At 39.2% G+C, this 13,957-nt stretch overlaps 1 protein-coding gene across 1 annotated transcript; it reads left to right on the forward strand.

The window, feature by feature from the left end:
* The first annotated feature begins 1,825 nt into the window (after positions 1–1,825).
* klhl6 (kelch-like family member 6) lies at positions 1,826–7,234 on the forward strand. Its single transcript, XM_008275628.1, has 7 exons — positions 1,826–2,237; positions 2,315–2,480; positions 4,043–4,492; positions 4,650–4,887; positions 5,390–5,592; positions 5,783–5,996; positions 6,441–7,234. The coding sequence occupies exons 1-7, from the start codon at positions 1,981–1,983 to the stop codon at positions 6,737–6,739; spliced, it is 1,827 nt and encodes a 608-aa protein (XP_008273850.1). The 5' UTR covers positions 1,826–1,980; the 3' UTR covers positions 6,740–7,234.
* Positions 7,235–13,957: the final 6,723 nt, after the last annotated feature.

A 13,957-nucleotide genomic window follows, 5' to 3' on the forward strand; every position in this document is an offset into this window, starting at 1 on the left:
GTTGGACAGTAAGGTGCTCATTTTACATCAGCCATGTGGGGTGAAATAATGCCATGCTCTCTGCTCAGGTGTCCCGCTCCCCCACGTCTGAAAGTTTTTGTCCTCAGTCTTATTCATTGCCTTGATTAAAAAATACATTTGCATAATGCATTCATTCCGTAACAAGCATTGTTAGATAAAGCGCCCTCCGCTGAATTGCGTTGCTAGGAAACAGCTTGGGTCCAAGTTTGACATATTTCAGAAAACAGTGAAAGTTTGGACTCATTGAGATCAGGTTTGAATGGTGCAGCTGATTATTGAGGCAATAGTGCCTCTTAGTGGAGACACGAGAAACACACAGTTCACATGCTCATTTCTTATTATCATTTCAAGATCGAGCCTACACGCTATTGTTGCGCCCCTGAATAGGGGTGGCTGATAAATACAGAAGAAATAATCACAACAGTGATCAAGTGGCGTTTCCTCAGTGAGTGACTTTACTGGAATGAGGGACGCGCCACTGATTCTCGTAGTGACAAACTGCAAAAGCAATCGATCCCAGACTGACGGCCACTTAACAACACACTGAGAACACAGCTTAAACATACTTTTAACCATTTTTAAACTTTTTTTAAAAAATTATAAATCATGAATTAACAGTGTGATATTTCTGCAGTAGCAGTGCATATTTCAACTTGTCACACTATGGCTCTGATCTTTATTTTAAAAGAAATGAAGAGATAGGAATGTTATCTGTCCCTGAAGTTTACACGGAGATAACTTAGTGGTTGAACAAAGCTGCAGTGTGGAGCAAAGGAAGTTAAAATAGTAGACCTCTGACTTTATATTCTTCATTCTCTCATGTAGGTTTATTTGATGTTTGTGAGACAGTGAAAAATGTTAGGATAAGATTAGATGTAACTGCACTGGTCTCAGGTAGTATGTTGAAGATGCACAGAGGCAGGTAAAGAGGAAAACAGAAAAGTATTTTAATGAAACAAATACAAAGAAGAAAATGTTTATGCAGAGGCAACCCAGAAATCCAGTCAAGAAATTCCACCTGTGTGAACTAATTATCTTTATATAAGTATAAATGATTAATAATAAATTTAATGTATTTCAGTTATTTAATAAAATAGGCATTAATAGACAGAAATGGAAAAATACTCTGATATAACACATAAAAACAATAAAATAGCACGATTGTATTGCTTGGACACTACCGCCTCCTCTGCCTTCTCAAACTGTTAAAGGAAAATAATCTTTAAAGAAAATCACTTTGATTCTTTGGCTCACGACCCACAGACGTAAGCAACCTGTGCAAAGGAGTCACTCTGAAGGCTTTTTTTATTGTACATTTACAACAAGAAAATCATGTGCAAAACAGGATAAAATTAGAAGAATCAAATTGTAAGACTAATTGAAATAGAACAAAACACTCAAACAAGCAAACAGGATATCAGACAGGTGGCCTTCCTGTCACAAGCCTGCTTCTCACAATTACTATCACTTCCATCCCACTCAAATGTCGGCATGATGGAGTGATTCAAGGCCACCAAACAAGACGGTAGTTCACACAAACATGCTGCATGTGTTTGAGATAAAAAAAAACACTTCTATCACAACCCAGGTTAAGATGCCGAGAGGGTTATCTGCAGTCATCTGCATCTCGTGAGGTCTGGTGGAGAAGTCCTGGCGTCCGTCCTTCTGAGAAAAGAGGAAAATTAGGTAACTTAGGGGGAAATTAACACAGCACAAGAAGAGGAAGTGTTCAGAGACGAGCGTTGCTATATACGCATGTTCCTCACAGAGCAGGAATAGGAAGTATGAAGAGGACAGGAAAAAAAAAACAAATCCACATCTCAAAGCAACAGAACTGTTGCAAGCAAAAACCACAAGGGTTCATTTTCTTTCTTTTCTAGCAGCGCAGGTGCTTCTGAAGCAGCTGCACGCTGTTCGTCGGCAGGAAACTGAGCTTGTAAAGAGCTTTTGCTGTCAAAGATGAGTGACTCGCTGGAGAGGACCACAGACTGTCCCCTGTCACTACTTGGAGATGGGTCCAGTGTGAACGAGGAGAAGGGGATCGTAGCAGTTGCGAGTGAATTACGTTGGGAAGATGGAGGTCTGCCTGTGGAGCTGCAGAGAGGGATGGAGACCCTACGAGTGAACAGAGAACTGACTGATGTGACACTGTGTGTTCAGGGACACGACTTCCATTGTCACAGAGCCATTCTCGCCGCTGCCAGTCAGTACTTCAGGTAAAAACGATGTAACATTGTGTAGCTCTGTTGGGATGGGACTGCTGCTTTTATTGAGTCTGGGCTTTTCTGTACAGGGCAATGTTTTGCAGTGGTCTCAAGGAGAGTCATGAGGAGCGAGTGGAAATTAAAGGGCTGGACAGCGGGACAATGCGCTCTCTCCTGGAGTATACCTACACCAGCCGAGTCCTCCTCACACACTCAAATGTCCAGAGAATACTCGAGGCCGCCAGTCAGTTTCAGGTAAAGTAACTTAACTGACACAAAACTTCCAAAACATACTTGATTTTTTATTTTTTTTTACATCCAGCACCTACAGCACATAAAGTTTTTTGTCAATCATGAGTACCTTATAGGCACTAGTTGTAAACTTTTAGCACAACAAACTGATTACAAGTAAAGACAAAGAGTTAATTGGGACTGTAATCGCCAACAAAATCAATGATTTGACATTAATATGTATTTCACTTAAAGTCACAGACCTCAGAGGCCTAATTTAAACCCAAAAACTGTATATAAGTCAAATATCTTCAAGGCATAAATGATCTATTAAAGAAATGTTGGGTTAAATGAGTTGAATGGGTTTCTTCACGACAAGATTTACGAAAAGTTCCAGTTCCTTGTCAGAGTGGTCAAACGAACGGTCATGAGATTCTTCTATGAAAGTAAAAACTCCAATCACCAGAATGGAGTTGAAACCAAACAGCAACAGTTTGTATGATTTACTTGATATTAATTACATTTGAAATTACGGCATGTCAAGTTAGTTGGCACACATAAAAGGCCCAACAGGACTGGATGAACAGCAAACAGAATAAAAAATAGAAAAGAGCATATTTATTTATTTTCATTCAGTAGACAGATTCTGTAAATGTCCTGTAATGCAGAAGAGGAGTTAAAATCTTCAAGTTGTGACTGTTATTCTTCTTATGGTCTTGCCACAGACGGCTCTCCCCCTGATCAGGGGAACAAGCATCTTATTGGGTAAGAAATTAGTCAGCTTAAGAGAGAAGTGAAAGTTGGCCAGTTGTTTACACTCAGGATCAGTTTTCCATACAGTCTTAAATTAACTACACAGCTGTGCCGCACAACAGAGGAGGCAGGTGTTTGTGTTACTATGCTTCTATTTTTGCAAAAATACTATTTAAGTGTGAGATTTTGCAGATAACAAGCTTAGGTGTTCTGGTTGGTTCTTCATTCATAGAGTGTTTTAGTATTAGTAACTAAAGGTTGAGGTTAACACTTGGATCAAATTAAGATTTGAGGTACAGTGTGAGGTTAGGTATGTGATGTGGATGACTATGGCTGAGGGATAATATCACATTTCTTTTGAAGGTTCCCTCAAAGTGATAGCCAAGCACCTGTACGAACAGATTTCTCTGCTTTATAGAGGCTGACGTGGGAAAGGGATTTTCAAACTTGTGTATGAAGCGAGACTCCATTCATGTGGGTGTTTACCAACATTGCATCCTTTTATAGTACAAAATCCCCCTTTTCTGTCCACAGAATTTTTTTTTTTGCCCAGAAGTGAAGTGAAAGAGTTTGGTTTGATTAACAGGGACTTCTTAAGATTCCGTGTATCTAATTATTTGAATACGTTTTTAGATACCAGCTTCATCGGAACTTTTGAAGGTATTTTTTGTTGTTGAAAAAGTGGGGCGTAGATTTTATGCCCATCACAGCCATTATGGATGCAATGGTCTCTGGACAGTTTTGGTTTTGTTAAAACTTTAGTGCAACTCATCAGTTTCAAATATCTTTATCAGGTAAAAGGTAAATTAAGGTGCATGTCTATTTTTTTTTAGTTCCTCCGTGTGGTAGATGCATGTGCCGGCTTTCTGAGCAAGTCCATGCATCTAGAGACCTGCGTTGGGATCCTGACTCTGGCTGACAGTCACGCCCTGCCAGCCTTGAGGACCAGGGCTCAGGACTACATCACCACTCAGTTCTCCCAGGTGGTCCAGCAGCAGGACTTCCTGGAGCTGCCGGCCGAGTCTCTGGAGATTGTCCTGCAGAGAGACGACCTTGATGTCAAGTGTGAGGAGTGTGTCTTTGAAGCACTCATGCGCTGGGTTAGAGCCCAGCAGGATGAACGATATCCACTACTGGCCAGGTTGCTTTCGCATGTGCGACTGCCGTTGCTGGAGCCAGCATACTTTGTGGAAAAAGTGGAGTCGGATGAGCTGATACGCCGCTGCAGCGAAGCTTTTCCCTTGTTGCAAGAGGCCCGCACCTTCTACCTCTCTGGCAGGGAGGTCAGTACACAGGGGAGGTCCACTGGTGGACATCTTACATATTGTGTTTTAGTGTTGTACTCGTAGCCATTTTATGAGGTTGTATTTTTTTTTTTAATTAAAAACATGTATTTTAGATATTGAATACTTTAATTCGCTGTGGTTGCCCTGTTCATAGGTGGTCTCTGAACGGACCAAACCACGTGTGCAGCACTTTCTGTCGGAGGTCTTCCTGATCATAGGAGGCTGCACTAAAGATGAGCGCTTCGTTTCCACTGTCACCTGTTTGGACCCTCTCAGACGGAGCCGCCTGGAGGTCGCCAGGCTGCCGATGACAGAGACAGAGGATGAATCGCAAAACAGAAAATGGGTGGAATTCGCTTGCATCACCTTCCACAATGAAGTGTATATATCTGGTGAGAGAACAAATTTGTGTTTTGTGCAGCTACTTCTCTGAATTGCGAAAGTGAAATTGTTCACGACACGTGATCACACATCTGCCAAGTTATGGTTTCTATATGCTCTCTTTTTCAATCTTGGTCTTGTGGATAGGTTATGTGTTTTAGGGCTTCTCTGCCATTCAACTGTAAAGTTTTAATTTGTGATTCTGAAAGTATGCAACTGAGCAAAACAACAGGAAGGTGTGACGTCATCTGCACCAATTGTGGGCTGTGGTTTTAGGTGTTTCCCAACGCACTAACTGACATCTCAGCTCTGGTTACATTACTGCTCAGGAACATGTACACTGTGAAAACTGACAGTAGGCCGTGGGATTTTAAATCCTTCATCAGAAAATGTGTGGCCTGCAGTGTAAAGCACCAACACAGTCATTGTTAAATGGTGACACATCAGCGCTCTGCAATGAAAGCTAGTCCGCACAGCAGGTGACTGCTTTGTTAATGCTCTTTGTTTCTGTAGGAGGTAAAGAGACACAGCATGACGTTTGGAAGTATAATGGCGCCCTGGACAAGTGGATACAAACTGAACCTCTGTCAACTGGGCGCTGGAGACACAAAATGGCAGTTCATGGCGGGAAAGTGTACGCACTGGGTGGATTTGATGGAGTTCAGAGACTCACTAGCGTTGAGGCCTATGATCCTTTTCACAATCGCTGGATGCAGGTAAACGCAATTCTACACAGTTACACCAAAGGTTCTACAAAGTGTCTGTATTCTTATATAAACTATGACTGTGTGAATATGAAAGGTGTTGGTTAGCACTAGCATCTTTCAGTTCACTATTTTAATTTAGTGGTTTGCTCCTCTACTATTTTGCGTCAAGTGTCTTTATTTAGATTCCCTTTTTCTGTAGGTGACACCTCTTGCAATAGGTGTGAGCTCCTTTGCTGCTGCAAGCTTTGACAGATGGATCTATGTGATTGGTGGTGGGCCAAATGGAAAGCTGGCCACCGACAAGGTTCAATGCTGGGAACCAGGAACAGATTGCTGGCAACTGCGGGCGCCCATTCCCATTGAAACCAAATGCACAAATGCTGTTACCTTCAAAAATTGCATCTATATTGTTGGTAAGTCAGCAATGATTGATTGTAACTGAGTACATTTACTGATGTAAACCATTCTCCTGGGGCATTTTTCGCCATCCTGAGTACTTTTTTTGCATGTGCATTTTTCTGCAAACAGCCATAATTTTACTTGTAATGTTGCAGTATTGCCAGTTTTATTTCAATACAATGATCCGAATACTCAACTGCTGTAAGTTTGTGGTTTTCCCTAATATATATAAAGATTTTAATTAAAAAATGAGACAATTACCATGTTTAAAAAGTAGTGTCAATATGATCTTTTTTAAAAAAAATCACTAGTATTAAAATTAACATCTGAATGAGCAGCAACTGAAAACTTCTTTAGGGTTTTTTTTTTTTTTTTAGAGTCTGGTGGACTGAGTGAAAGTGGATGCTGCTGTATTATATATTAATATGGCTACTGTCCAATTTTCTTTGTGGTTGCAGGCGGTGCCATGCATGCCATGTACTGCTACTCTCCTCTGTCAGACTCCTGGACCCTTGTGACCCGTCTGGGGGAAAGGGCAAGTTGCGCCATCGCCGCCTGTAACAACAAACTTTTCATCACTGGAGGAAGAGATAACAAGAACCAAGTCATTTCCACAGTGATGTGCTGGGACGTTGACAGAGGGGTGTTGACAGAAGAGTGTGTTTTGCCGATGGGAGTGTCGCACCACGGCAGCGTGACACTCATGAAGTCCTACACACACATACACAAAATAGCACCCCCACCAGAGGGCCAGTGACACAGGCTTTCTGGAAAAGGACTTCACTGTTGCTGAGAATGAGGCACGGAAAGTGAAGATATGTTAAAAGAGAAGTAAAATGTATTTGCACACATCATAATGCTCTTTGTAAGGAGCAAATGTAAGGAACTTTTGAAAACTTTATTTTTATCTGGGGTTGTGCTTTATATTTTGGAAAAAATGCATAAATTGTTTTTTCTTTCTTTCCATTTTGCTTTAGTGGATAACTTCACGTTCTTAACTTACAATACCACAGTCAAACAGTTATGCCACAATAATTTAAATAAATAAACCTGAATCAAAATGAGTTCAGCAGTGTAATGTCATCATACAGCAGCAACAGTTTAACCTTTCATTTAATATGAATTTAAAAAAAAAAATCTGCTGCAGGTGCACCAGATAAGCACTTTATTACAATTTAATTAACGTGTAAATTCTTGCCATGTAAAGTCTAAACTGATAAATATAAACTATTAAAAAAATCAAATAAGGCTATAATGTTGTTCACAGAATGAAATGATTTTTTAATGATTTCAGTGTACACATAATGAATAAAAACACTGTCAAACAACTTGTGACATTTTTTAAAAAGCAGAAGTCTGTTTCCTGTAACACCGCCTCCACGCGGTGAAAGTAAGAGTTTTGTTTTATTCAAACAAATTATATTTGATGAGTAAAGCCAACCACCAGTTATTGGTTTTATTGGTGGCTGAACTTCATTATATTTCCTGATATTGCTTGAATTCTATGCATCATGTAGTCAATACACCATATTATATAAATGATACTCTCAGTTAAAAATTGTGCATTTGATATATTTTCATATCTTACATCAGAAAAGGGTTATAGATAGTTAAAAAGCTAAAGTTAACTAGTTGACGACTACACAGAAATTGGTTTAACATCAGCCCACCGCCAGCAATTCAATCATAGATGCACAGTAGACTTAACAATATTGGAAAAGAAGAAAAATGACAAGGAGCTTATTTATAATTCACAACCTGTACAGGCATACATTAACGTGCAGTTAGTTCATCTAAGAGTCTTGGAAACAAGTGGATAGAGGACACAAGACCACTGAGAACAACAGTTTATCAGACAACAGACCAGACATCCTGACAGAAATACAGCAATCGGTGGACAGAATTCAAAGAACAGGATTAACAGTTACATTTTTATGGGTACCCGTACATCAAAGGAAATGAAATGGCAAACAAGAGGAAGCCACAAAAAGTACTCACACAGACTTGAAAGTTAACATCAGCAGGGCAGAAATCAGAAGCATCATCCGGCAGAGACTGATAGGAAGGTGGCAAAAGCAACGAGAGGAAGAGAGGAAATGAACAGACAAGATAATAATATCAGAACTGAGATTTGGAAACACAGGACTAAACAGCGCACTGTTCAAAACAGGAAAACACAAAAGGCATATATAACTACTGTGGGGAGGAAGAGACAGTAGAGCATGTTTTGATGTGCTGTTAGAAATACGAGGCAGAAAGAAGACAGCCGATCCAGACAAATAAAAGTAAAACTTCACATTAAAATTCCTTCATTGTTATTTGCAATGAAATTGATCAGTGTTTTAGTGCAATAATAGATAAACACAAAGCGCATTGGTAACTAGTTTATAAAACATATTGAATTTTGTAGTGTATGTTAGATTGTATATTATATAATACTAGTTTAATAAACAATAATAAGAATTATAGACATTACACAGAGAAACTCAAGAAGTGAGTGCTATCAAATAATATTTCAGTATCTTATAGAAGTCAATGTCTTAGTCTTGATTTATTACTACTAAGGTCATCCTCAAATGTATTCATACCCTCCCATTAAAAAAGGAAAAAAAAAAAAACAGCTGTCATTGCAAGTTGAAACTGACAAAAATAATAATAAATCAAAATGTAATAAAAATCATGACATTGCTTTTAAATTACGACTCAACAGAAATATTAAAAAACAAACAAACAAACAAACAAACAAACAAAACAAGCATGATGGGACCCGTAAACTAATATTTTGTTGAACAACCCTTTGAGCCAATCACTGCAATCAAGTGTTTTCTGTAACTCTCAATCAGACTTCTGCACCTGTTGACAGGTGTTTTGATTTTGGCCTACTGCTCATCAGCAAAGTGCTCTAATTTGTTCGACAGTTTTTTTTTTTTTTTTACATTATTCTTTTCAACCACAATTCAAAAGCAATGTCTTATTTCACCAAATTATAATTTAGTACATTTTTATGTATTATTACTTTTTTCAGTTTCTAGTTATTTGAGTGACTATTGTGAATTTTGCCTTTTCTTTAATGGAGGCGTGTGAATACGTTTGAGGCAATTTCGCAAAAGAGACTGTAATACGCACTCCTAGCCAGTAGGTGGCGGACACGCGCAATTCGCTGTTTGCTAATAACTGCAGAAGAAAAACAAGGCTACAGGTAACTTCTGGCCATTTTGTCCGAATACTTTCACCTGTCGTCGTTGGACCGCTGCACTTTAACTCTTCGTGGGTTTCCAGTTCCAACGTCCAGGTAGTAATAAAAGTTTAGTCAGTTCGGACGTGTTCGGAGGAAAAACAACAAAACTTCTTGGTCGACTTTGTCCGTGATGACAACAGTTTACCTGTTGCACCTGTGACAGCAAAAGTGAAAGTAAAGGAGGCCCGAGGCGGCGGCGGCTGACTGTGATTTATCGACGTTTTCGAAATGATTCATCGACTTTACATACTCTGTTGTGTCTTCACCTCCTGTCTAGGTGAGTTTCTCTGCTTTTAAGTTCAGTATTTTTTGTGAGGACACGGAACCGACTGAACAGAGGGTCCCGTTTCCTCACAGTTTCGGACAGAGGGGTATACTACGAAGCAAGTTTGACATAGCCAGGCTGTCTTTGTGTAAGCCGGCTCGACAAAAACTAACCCCCCAGCCATAGATTAGGGGTGTCACGACGAGGGTGGGTATTAGCTTTCTGCTTCAAACTCTGTGCGCGTTCACTTAAAAAGGGGTGTTTAACGCGTCACGTGACTCTTCTTCTGCACAAAATTAAATGATCGCGTGCAGCTGCTTCAGTCAATACGTTGTTATAATGAAGAACAATGAGAAATATTTAAAAAAAAATTAAAAAGAAGCGCCCCTTTTGCAAATGATGCAAGACAGAAATTCTAGCAGAAAACTGTTAAACGTGTTAATATATAATATTTTTACTGATGCAGCTGCTTATTTCCAACTGACCGCTGCACGTTAAAGTGTAACTTTAAATTTCATGTATTTAAACATGATCTTGTTTTGAAGATCATTTAGGTGTGACACTGTCCCATCATGCAGGATGTCACTTTAATTTTTGGTCAATCAAAGCGAATATAATGTTATTGATTGAATATTCTATGTAATAAATACCAGTAGAGTAATCCATTTTCCAGTCTGTGTTCTATCAGCTGCAGTACCAGCAGTGTAAACGGATTTGACAGCAAATCAGAGCCAAACATAAAAACATATTTATGGGATTTCTGCATCCCCAACTAAATACATGTCGGGTTCCCATGGCAATGCAATATAATCAGTGGTGCCATACTGTAACTACACGGCTTCATTCAGTGATATTTGTAGCACACAACGCAGCATGCTTGCAGATAAAATATACATTAAATTACATATTCACATAAATAATAGTTAGGAAACAATTTGGTTAAAGGGAGACGTGTCTTCCAGCCGATTTAAATCCAAAACTCTGAACATAACCTGCTCCCGACCAGGTTAGCTCCACAGCATCAGTTTCCATGGAGATCTAGCTCTACAGTATCAGCTACCATGGAAATCTAGCCAGATAAAAAGAAAGCCCCCTTCGTGACACTGAAAACTCTGACTTTAGGCTCAACATACCTCGATAACCCACTAATCGTGCTTCGTAGTACAGCCCCTCAGGTCTGATAAATTAAAAAAGGTCTGATTTTATACGTCCACACCTGATTTAATCTGATTAAAACTGTCCAAATGTGCAAATACATGGAACTTTGTGTTTGTTGTCATTGCAAAGTTTTGTTTGTCTAAAAGTTTAATGTTTCTTCTTGTGAGTGAAACCATTTTTGCATTTTTTTTTCCCCCTTTTGTTTTCTTTCACATAGTCATTTAAGATTGTACTGGAGCTGCAACAGTTAACCAACTAATTATCAACTACTAAATTGATCACCAACTATTTTGATTATTCTTTATTAGGATCCCCATTAGCTCCCACAAAGTGGTTGCTAGTCTTCCTGGCGCCCCAGGGTAAAAATATAAACTGCAATTTACAAAACATTACAAATACATAAAAAATTAATCTGTTTGTTTGGTTGTTTGTTAGCAAGATAACTCGAAAAGTTCTGAACGGATTTTCATGATTTTTTCAGGAAATGTTGATAATGGCACAATGAACAGTTTATTAAATTTTGGTGATGGTCTGGCTTACCATCTGGTTATTTTCTCATAAAACAGTAAAATGCTGTTAAGTGTCACAGTCGCACACAATGCTGTCGTTGCGCCGTTTGTCGACTGGGTGGAGCTCTGACTCCATTCAATCCTTCAGTCCTCACCGCTGTCTTCTCAGCAGTACAGGAGAAAGCTACAGCCAGGCAACACCTAAGGAGTGGGCTGAGCGGAGCTACTGACACATAAGTTTATAACAACGTTGTGATGTTAACAATGACTCAATATGTCTCCTGTTTCACTTTAACTCTCTTTGCCATGTGTCATGACGACTGACGCGTGCTTCGTTGCATTGTTCATGCTTTCCATTTAGGTTGCATTGCTAAAGTTGTGCTAACCTAGCTCAAGTTGCTCCCTGTCTGTTTATATTAGCAATAACATGGCTGTAGTTATGCCAACCTAGCATAGCGTTAGCTAACAGCTTAAAAGCCAGTAAATAACTGCAGAACTAATGTATGCGTACAAAATATTTGAGAGTACAGACCGACCGTTCATCACTCCGTCAGCTTGTTATTAATAACATCAAGTCATGTTAATTCAAATGCTAAAGGTATGTTTTGATTCTCCATGAATCTAATAGTGCAGATATAATGAAAACAGGACTTCAACATTGCCTGGAAATCACAATATGGTGGACGGCAAGTGCTTTTCTAGTTTCATGTGATTTACCAGTCTCCATTAACACATTGGTGGGTGCTAGGACCTTATTTATATTGCAGGACAGTATGCCACTATTACTAATTACAGGCTCAAAATAGCCCTAGATGTATTTGATTCAGTGCAATCAGCATCCCTCAGAAAGGATTCATTCCATCTATATTTGTACTAGCTTATATTAGATTTTAGTAGCTACACTGTTGAAATGGCAGCTTGGTGTGGGTATTGAGCTGTCACCCCACCCAACACTGCACCACAATATGCTAAAATCTTTATCATATTATCTCACGTTTCTTTACTTCTCTCTTCTCTGTTTCTAGTTGCTGGACAGTCTACACAATATGCACTTCGGGGACAGTCATTCACCTTGGACCCAGTAATACCAGAGGCCCCGGATGACATTCTGTGGAAACACAAAGGAAACAAAGTGGTAGATTTCAACGGCAACGAGCAAAACGTGTACGGCACATTCCAAAACAGGATCACTCTTGACTGGCATTCGGCAGCACTCAGCATCTCAGACCTCAGCTATGAAGACAGCGGCGCGTATGTACTGGAAGCATACAAGAATAAAGAATTGAAGCGTTCATTCTTTAAATTGGAGGTCATCGGTAAGTTTATCTTTAACAAAGTTTAATAGTCAGCGTTATCTGCACTTTATAGCAGGAAACTTGTGTTGCTACAGCAGCTCCACCCTGCGCCCTTTGAGCAACTAATGTATTGATAGAAAAATACACAAAAAATAGACCTGCTCTGTAGGAGACCACACAACTACAGCTGCCAGTACAAAATGTTGGATCTTTTCATGATTTCTTTTTGTTTTACAACTTTCTATTGCAAAGGTTATTTAATGTTTTTTGACACTGTTCAACAGAAATCTGCCTCTTTATTGTCAGAGTTCAGCAGCTGCGATAGGAGACCTTGTGCATACAACAAACAGTTGCTTTCCCAGTTAAAACATTACCATAAAGTGTCAAAGAGTTTACTTCTAAAATACTCACATGCTAGTGTTTGCCAGGAGGCTCGAGACTGTGAAACAAATAAACGAAGGTTCTGAGAAGAGAAAAAAAAAAAAAAAAATCTACAAGCTTTCTGAATATCAAATGAAACGCTGTTTGTTGCATCAGCCAAACCAAACACCACAGAGCAGCAGAAACACTTAACATGAAGCACAGAGCTGGCCTTGGAAGGTTTGTAAAGGTAGACAGAAAATAAATGCAGTTTAAAAAAAAAACAAAAAAACGCAGAGAAAGCTCTGGAGGAAAAACTGCGGCAGACTTGTCAGAAGTAGCTGGTTCAGAATTTTTTTGGTGAATTATGAGCTCAAGCAACAAAGAATAGGAGGAAATTGCAGCAGTCAGATGTGTGAGACCGCTAAAGATATTTCCACCAAGTCAGTACTGGTTTGTTGCAAAGATGCCTACACTGACTGACACAATGGATAGTGACGTTATGAATGCATGTGAATGCACTTTGTAGGGATTTCTTTTCAATTTGAAGAGTTGTTTTTCTGGTAATTAATAAAAATAAAATTTAAAAAAACGAGTGTGACTCACTCGTACAAAGCAAAACTTCAAAGGTATGAGGTAATGGGTAATTATACTCTACTTACTAATTACGCTTCATGTCTTTTCTGAGGTAACTATTGTGCCTTTTCATTCCGTTAGCTTGTCCGACAGCTTCATAGTTATTTATATTTAACATGTAGGTTGGGAATCACTGGACTGCTTTACCTACATTTATACAGTAAAATGATATTGTAGAAGGCAAGAGTTTGATTTGTGCTTGATGTGTGTGTGTGTGTGTGTGTGTGTGTGTTTTAAATAAAAGGTCATACAAGACTGTAGTACTTTTGCCACTCCGAACTGTTGATCATGATATCAAACTTAGTTTATCTCTTAATATGTCACCTATTTGCTTTAATTGGTTTCAGAGAGAGACTTTACTCTGAAGGAACTATAGATTGCAGTGGCGGGCTGGTATCTTACCCCGAGGCCTTCATTGGCGCCCTGCCAGAATCAAACCACCTCTTAACACCGTCATTATGATGCCACGGCTATAGAAACCATCAGTATTATGCAGAAAGGCAGTGTAGCAGGA

Source organism: Stegastes partitus, unplaced genomic scaffold (assembly GCF_000690725.1).
Source record: "Stegastes partitus isolate 25-593 unplaced genomic scaffold, Stegastes_partitus-1.0.2 Scaffold56, whole genome shotgun sequence".
NCBI classification, from domain to species: Eukaryota; Metazoa; Chordata; class Actinopteri; family Pomacentridae; genus Stegastes; species Stegastes partitus.

Bases quoted from the DNA above. Each gene is read 5' to 3' on its own strand.
- klhl6 (XM_008275628.1), top strand. From the start codon at position 1,981: ATGAGTGACTCGCTGGAGAGGACCACAGACTGTCCCCTGTCACTACTT. The intron at 2,238-2,314 runs GTAAAAACGATG...TTTTCTGTACAG, and splicing joins GCTGCCAGTCAGTACTTCAG to GGCAATGTTTTGCAGTGGTC. The intron at 4,493-4,649 runs GTCAGTACACAG...CCCTGTTCATAG, and splicing joins TCTACCTCTCTGGCAGGGAG to GTGGTCTCTGAACGGACCAA.